Source organism: Procambarus clarkii, chromosome 19, assembly GCF_040958095.1.
Source record: "Procambarus clarkii isolate CNS0578487 chromosome 19, FALCON_Pclarkii_2.0, whole genome shotgun sequence".
Classification (NCBI taxonomy): Eukaryota; Metazoa; Arthropoda; class Malacostraca; order Decapoda; family Cambaridae; genus Procambarus; species Procambarus clarkii.
The window spans coordinates 31,560,863-31,569,216 of record NC_091168.1 but is presented as its reverse complement, the minus strand read 5'-3'; the positions used below and the strand labels follow the sequence as shown (position 1 = coordinate 31,569,216).

Below are 8,354 nucleotides of genomic sequence, written 5' to 3'. Positions count from 1 at the left end.
CGTTTCTCTCTTGCTGTGACGTCACCATCTTGCAGTATTGGCGGAGTGTCATTTTAGCGTTCCCCTTCTTGCCTACCATATTGCTTGTGTAAAGGAGGAAATGTATATGTTTATTTCTCAGAATGTTTGCCAATATGTTTATTGTTTGTGATGTGTTTCTATATATGTATTAACACGATGTACTGAACGGGGTGAGAATAGCTTGAGCTACCTCATCCCTTTGTGTGTATTTTACCTCAACTTATTTCAATTTCAGTTTCAATTTCCCCTCTTGCCTGCATCTTGGCAAGACAATACTAACACCATGCTTGGTCACGACTCATCAAGCGTTTGGTGTCCACCTGCGAAACCTATACATCTTTCCATTGCAACTTAGTCTATAATTAATAAACAGTTTATGAGCTGGAAACAACACAATTGTAAGTTATTGTTGTTATAATCAACCACGTAAGTGATTCAGAGCTCAAAAACTGTTCAATAAATGTAAGCAAAGGCACCGTGACTCAGGAAACATATACAGGTTTCGTAAATAAACACGTAAAATTTAGGTAAAGTTAATAAATTTGTAATTCAATAAATATATTTGCATAGCTAAGGCATTTATAACGTATTTTGTTTTCCTTTATATTGTAACATTGTATTGTGTGAGTTTTATAAACAAAAAATCAGACAAAAGTAATAAGGGGTTGTCTTAGTTAGAATTCAGTAGGTCACATCTGAAATTTGTTTTACCAGTAATTGAGTATATAGAGCTATAACTTGTAAGGTAACTTACGGCCTAATATTGTGGGAGAAGTAGCTGTGTAAGTTGAGATTATGGAAAGAAAAACACATCTTGTTTCTTGTCTTAGTTATCATACTTAGCAACTTATATTTAATTATCACTTATGCATACAATACTTTGCTGTTCTATTATTTATTTAAAATATTACAAATCACATTTAATACCAATTTGACATACACAAAGTATTTAGTTAACATTGTTGACCGTGGAAGGGTCCTTCTGACGGAGTTTGTAGTCATTACCAACTCTGACGATGTTCAGCCTTGTTCATTAGCCTGTTCAAGCTTATAATGTTGTTGAAGAACGTGAACAAATAGGGTGGTCATCACTGCCCCTTATTGCAGTGATGACCACCAGGGAGACGAACATTTTGACTTCGAATGGCCTGAAGCACAACACACGGGCGCTTCACTGCCACAGGGAAACCTGTCCTCTTAAAAATAATGTCGCTTTTGGCCGTTTGCCAGCATGGCCGAATATGGACGTAATTTGAAAATGAAAATAAATTTGGGATTTTTTTTTTCAACAACAGTAAGTTAAGGGTCCTCTGATAGGTTAGGTGGGCAGGAAATTCTCATAAAGTTTCAAAACAGTATGAAAAACGTTAATGGAAAGCTGCTTCTTCAAAGCTTGCCGAGTAAGCCGGACGACTCAAACAGAAAACGGGACAGTACGTCACTTTTGTGAGTCGATTTCATTTCAAATTACGTCCAAACTTGGCCATAGCGCCGCGCATACGAGCCAAAAGTGACGTTATTTTTAAGAGGACGGGTTGTCCAAGCCTAGCGCCAGGATTTGTAACACGTAGCAGAGGCGTGCAGTAAGAGTTACGGACAACGAGAGGACCCGACTATGAACTCTAGCAAATGGGGAAGCACGAGCCCATGACAACCTTAGGGGTATAGCCATTATACCCACGACAGTAAACATGGGTATAACCACTGAAGGGCTTATATACTACCCTAGGAACTGTTAGGGGATACCAACCCTGCAGTGCTAATTTGACCCGATGTCTAACTAGGCGGGCTAACCATACAAGCCCATTGATTCAGATGGGCCACACTGGACCTCCCCCATTACCCTCATCAAAGCAGCGTGTTGTTCCACAGGGGCCGAAGCCACTGGGTAGGCTATATATCCTACCTCAATCATGGGTAAAATGGAAACCTGCACATCCTACCTCAATGAGTAAAATACGTATGTGGCCAAGGTGGCACCTCAGGAAGGCCTTCTACACCATATGGGCGGTAGACATACGGATATAAACCTATTAGTGTGATATTGTGACGTAGTGACACAACATTGTATTCATGGTTAACAATATTTGGATACTGTGTATACAATAGTGTGTGTGTGTGTGTGTGTGTGTGTGTTCTCTAGAGAGGGTACACAGGTGGCTGGCGTCTGAGAAGTTCAACCATAAACTTCTTGCTCGGGTCGTCCTCCGGCAGAGACATCAACTTGAGTCGCTCAGTGAATAGCAGAAGATCTGTTCGCTTCTTCTTGATGATTGTGTCCTTGTTCGTGCTCTCCTGCCTCAGAGACCGATACTCTTCCTCCCTAACTCTCAGCTCTTCACCATCCTTCTTGGTATCATTCTTCATTCTGCTGAGGGCCAAGCGAGCCTTTCTGTTGGTGCTTGTCTGCTGATGTATCCCGTTTTCTAAGTCCGTTATGGCGCTGTTGGATGGTATAAGTCATTGTTAAGTTTGTGTGATTCTCAAGGACTGAAAGATGAGGAGTTTAATGGGATATTAATGGAGGAACTTGAGATTACCAGTACTCGCCAAGTTGTGTTTGCAGGGGGTTGAGCTCTGGCTCTTTGGTCCCGCCTCTCAACTGTCAATCAACTGGTGGAAGTTGATGAGCTGGTGAGGTAACGAAGCATTCGTAGGAACTGGACATAACTTAGGCTTTGGACCTGACTGAAGCTCACCATTATACGTGTCACTCTCCATGGTGTATAACAGGATGTTAGTGAAGCAGGCAGGAGTGACAGTGAAGGTAATCTAGTAGATAAGGGAGTACACAAGCAACAGAAGACAGTGAGTCACTGTAAGGGGTAAGGTCTCAGAGTGGCGAGATGTCACCAGTGGAGTCCCACAGGATTCAGTATTGAGACCTATCCTGATTATCACATATGTCAATGATCTTCCAAAGGGAATAGGCTCATTCATGTCAGTGTTTAATGACAATGCAAAAATTATAAGGAGGATTAAACCAGAGGAAGCCAGCAAGAGGCTACAAGATGATCTGGACAAATTTAAAAAATGGTCCAGCAAAGGGCTACTAGAATTAAACTCGAGCAAATGTAAAGTAATGAAACTAGGTGTAGGGAGCAGTAGGCCAAACACGAGGTACCAACTGATGCAAGGACTCCGCCAAGAATCAGTAGACAGAAAGATGTGGGGATTACACAAACCTGTCTCTTGAAGCCCACATCAAAAGGACATCTTCAGCATCAAATGTTAAGATGGCCAGCATCAGAACTGCCTTCAAAAAGTTGTGTAAGAAATCATTCAGAACCTTTTGTATCACATACGTCAGACCAGTCCTAGAGTATGCCACTCCAGCACGGAGTCCAAACCTAGTGAAGCATAAGACTAATTGGAGTTGGAGAAGGTTCAAAGGTATGCCACCAGACTAGTCCCAGAATTACGAGATCAAGTTATGAGGAAAGGCTATGTGAATTGAGCTTCAGGTTCATGGTAGAGAGAAGAGTTTGGGGGAGACATGATTACCTCATTCACTCATTCACTCATTCATTCTCACTTACACACACCACACTTACTGGTTGATCAATAAGCTATTGTGGTGGCCTTAATAACTCTATAGAGGTTGATAGGCCTTAGGCTCAACACCACACTTGCTGGTTGTTCATTAAGCTAGCTATTGAGGTGGCTTTAATAACACTCCAGAGGTCAATAGGCCTTAAGTCCAACACCAGATCAAACACCAGAGTGCAAGCGATTAGACCAACCAATGACGGAGCCCAAACTGTCATTAAGAAGGCAGTCAGACCATTGTAACTGTGTCTTCACGTTAATAATGATATAGAACAAATCCACAAGAGCCTTGATGAGGACTCGAACCTATGCACTGGGTGTTCCCAGACGCGCTCTAGTCAACTGCGCCACAACATGGTCAAAAATTTGCAACCTGGAGTACTACTGCACCCACGAGGCTTCCACTGTGTATTGGAATAATTATAATGTTATACAAACAGACAATGACAAAGGATCTGGTTCCAGTAACCCAACACACACACACACGAAAATAAGTAACATCGTACAGAGATGTCGAAGCTAATCTCAGGATTTAGAAACCTTAAATATAAAGAGTAACTAAAGTAAAAATAAATTGCAAAGTTTAATATTGTTTAAATCTGTCATGAACCAATTAATTGTAAAACATGACTTCAAGAAATGTTTTCAAACTCTTGTTATATATTGTTTTGTGTTCGTGTTAGGGAAATGGACACTTACTTATCCAAGTATGTTTATGGAGACAAGGACAAAAATCTCAAAGGGATAGAGTAGCCTAGGCTATTTCTACCCCCCCTCCCCAACTCCCCCCTCCCCCCCTCCCTCCTCCCCCCTCCCCCCCTCCTCCCCCCTCCCCCCCCACCCCTGACACTTACTTCTTTTGTTTGTCGCGGTAAATTTTAGCATTCTCCCTGTTCTTCTCCTTCTTCTTGATCTTGCGCTCCACGGCCCCGGATACACTCATGCTGGAGTACTCGCTGCTCAAGCTGTCTACTGTGTTGTCCGGGCTGGGACACTCGTAGGGCGGGTTGGTATACTCGCAGGGCGGGTTGGTATACTCGTAGGGCGGGTTGGTATACTCGCAGGGCGGGTTGGTATACTCGCAGGGCGGGTTGGTATACTCGCAGGGCGGGTTGGTATACTCGTAGGGCGGGTTGGTATACTCGCAGGGCGGGTTGGTATACTCGCAGGGCGGGTTGGTATACTCGCAGGGCGGGTTGGTATACTCGCAGGGCGGGTTGGTATACTCGCAGGGCGGGTTGGTATACTCGTAGGGCGGGTTGGTATACTCGTAGGGCGGGTTGGTATACTCGCAGGACGGGTTGGTAAACTCGCAGGGCGGGTTGGTATACTCGCAGGGCGGGTTGGTATACTCGTAGTCCGGATAGGTACAGTCGTAGGGCGTGCCTGAGCACACGTGGGACATATTCGTACACCCTGAGGACGTACTCGTATCTACTGAAAGCATAAACATTATTAATAGCCATTCCTTGTGTCGCGGGACAGGTAGCCAGTTTATATACACACACACTACAATCACATAATACAATATACACACACTACAAAAATCTGCTATCAGAATAATAACAAATTCTGCTTTCAGACAACACTCAGCCCCCTTGTTTAACTCCCTAAACATGCTAAACATAATCTCACTCCACAAATTCTCCTGTGTCAACTACATTTACAAAACCCTGTTCTTAAATGCAAATCCTGCTCTGAAACTCTTCCTGGACAGATGTAATAGGACCCATTATCACCACACCAGAAATAAATATCTCTTTGATATCCCCAGAGTCAAACTTAATCTGTGTAAACACTCTATGCAAATAAAGGGACCCAGTCCATGGAACTCACTCTCTAATGAATTGAAAAGCTGTCCAACTTTTGCATCATTCAAAAACAAAACTAAAAAGTACCTAATTTCATCTTCATAGTTTCCTACCTTGTAGCTTAAAACTTGCACTGTATCTAGTGCCACTCAATCTTCCAATCTTTATGTACCTAATCCAAACAATTTTACCATTGCGATCATTGCTGTTTTCTTATATGTGCTATCAATTTGCTGTATGGTGCCTATTAATCTTGTTTAAATTACCAATCAAGCTGTCAATGTAATCAACCAGAGCTTTAATATACCAATGTGCTTTAATATACTTACTAATCTCTCTCATCTCATTTTTTTTCTTACAATGTATCTATTATCATTTTATTAATTCTGCTAGAATTTACCTACTTAAAATTATCTGTTAGATTAAGGACCTGCCCGAATCGCTGCGCGTACTAGTGGCTTTACAAGATTGTTAACACATATGCTATGTATTCTCACAAACCTAATGTACCTTCTTGTATATAAATAAATAAATAAAAATAAAGAAATAAATACAACACAATAAAGTCACAATGACGTGATATATCAATACAAATCATGTCGAGGCCATTATGATGTCCACTACTACTGTGTCGTAGTGAAGGCCATTACTGTAGGTCAGAGGGTGCTCGGGTCGACTGTTAAACCCTGGTTGGGCTCCGGCTCCGGGCCTCCAGAACCTCCCCTAGTGAATTCAGTAGAGTTTCGGGTTTGTTGACATTTGTACCATCGTCGTTGAGTGGGTACATTGCCTCAGAATAATTTTCACACAGTATGTTGGGCTTATGTCACGGTCCTTCCCCCCAAACCCCCTCCCCAGGGTCGAATTACTGACCCTCCCCCAGAACACAACCCCACGACAGTAGCCTAAGCCCCTCGGGTACCTGTAGAAGGCTCTCGCTCTCTCTCTCTCTCTCTCTCTCTCTTTCTCCGGGACGGAGCAACAAATGGAAGTCAAGAAATTCACTCCTGTGCCCCTGACTGTAAGGAATGTCCCGTCTGACACACGATGAGTCACAGTAACGTGGGTGATGATATGATGGCCAAAGCGCACACACACACACCAGAAGATGAGCAGACGACGACGTTTCGCTCCGTCCTGGACCATCATCACGGACATACGTAAATCTGTGTATTTATGTATTTACGTACGTAGCTTAGCCTAGCATTTTAAAAGCGCTACAATCACCTTCTGTGGTTGATTGTTCAATAAATCCCTGAACTATATGTTTAACAAAGCTCTAACCCTGCCCATGGAGGACAGAAGAAAATGTATATATGCTGGTTGTATATGTATATATATGCTGCTTAGCATTGTAAATGTCTGGCCACGTCTGTGGTAGAAAATAATAATAATAAAAAAAACTAGATAATGGTTCAGTATGGACCGAAACGTCGTCGTCTCATCTAGTGATGAATGGTTTGGTCATCACGTCATCAGCCCCGTTATTGTAACTCATCGTCTGCATTGTCTGAAGCTATGATTGGTCCCCAAATAAAATGCAGTAAGTGATATTATTTAGAAAACATCTGCTTAGAACATTTAGAAAAATGCAGCAGGTGTTTAGTATATTGTTTAAGCGAGTAGTCGCAATCAATTGTGTATTTAAAAGATTATTTTTTACTATTTCTTTGATAGTTCCGTGATCGTAAACTCAAGCAAACTATTTTCTGAGGCTATCAGTATGCATTTTATGCAAGATGTATTACATACGTACATGGAATATATATGTATGATATATGTGCATGGAACATGTATGTGTTACATACGTACATGGAACATATATGTATGATATACGTACTTGGAATATATGCGTCACATGTGACGTATGTGACACATACGTCAAATATGTACGTATATTCGTACGAATGTGACAATATACATATGTACGTATGACTCATACGTCACATATGTATATTCCATATGTGTCACATATGGAATATACATATATGTGGAGCATACAGTACACACATATACATGTACAGTAACACATGTGACACACATGGACAGTAACACATGTGGCACATACATGTACAGTAACACCTGTGACACACATGTACAGTAACACCTGTGGCACACACATGTACAGTAACACCTGTGACACACATGTACAGTAACACCTGTGACACACATGTACAGTAACACCTGTGGCACACACATGTACAGTAACACCTGTGACACACATGTACAGTAACACCTGTGACACACATGTACAGTAACACCTGTGACACATATATACAGTAAACACATACATACCCTGCACACACATGTGCTTAAATATGCAATAGAGTTCTGCTAGGAATATATTCCACCATCACTCACCTCTATAAGTATGCTGTAGAGTCTGGTAGTGGCTGAGGAAGTCTGCTAGGAGCTGGGAGGCGACGGTGTAGGGGAAACTCCGCTAGGAGCTAAGAAGCCAACCGTTTCCGTGCTTAACCGCCACGGTTCTGACCAGGAGTGAACAGACGCGGGATATTAAATATGTTCGACCTCCGTGGCGAACGTTCGGACCTCTCGTGGGCACGTATCTGGGCTATGGATCATGGAGAATAGTTTTTATAGCGAATTGTGTAATCGTCACTCAGTACGGCTGTTTCGTAGTTTCGTTGTACGATCTTATGCCACCATTGTGGGCGGTGGTGGACGTCATACCCTCCCTGTGGCTGGTGGTGGACGTCATGCCCTCCCTGTGGGCGGTGGTGGACGTCATGCCCTCCCTGTGGGTGGTGGTGGACGTCATGCCCTCCCTGTGGGCGGTGGTGGACGTCATACCCTCCCTGTGGGTGGTGGTGGACGTCATACCCTCCTTGTGGGTGGTGGTGGACGTCATGCCCTCCCTGTGGGTGGTGGTGGACGTCATGCCCTCCCTGTGGGCGGTGGTGGACGTCATGCCCTCCCTGTGGGCGGTGGTGGACGTCATACCCTCCCTGT

General features: G+C 43.1%; 1 protein-coding gene across 2 annotated transcripts; it reads right to left on the bottom strand.

Annotated features, from left to right (window-relative positions):
* Positions 1-835: 835 nt before the first annotated feature.
* On the bottom strand, positions 836-7,957 carry LOC123757434 (probable DNA repair protein RAD50). Of its 2 annotated transcripts, none has more exons than XM_045741010.2 (3): positions 7,743-7,957; positions 4,425-5,007; positions 836-2,464 (listed from the first exon to the last, which is right to left on the bottom strand). In XM_045741010.2, exons 2-3 carry the CDS (start codon positions 4,973-4,975, stop codon positions 2,161-2,163), a joined length of 855 nt encoding a protein of 284 aa, XP_045596966.2. In that variant the 5' UTR covers positions 4,976-5,007; positions 7,743-7,957; the 3' UTR covers positions 836-2,160. The 2 variants fall into 2 exon arrangements, with proteins under 2 accessions (XP_045596966.2, XP_045596967.2); XM_045741011.2 differs by having other exon boundaries at positions 4,425-5,004; positions 7,743-7,955.
* Positions 7,958-8,354: the final 397 nt, after the last annotated feature.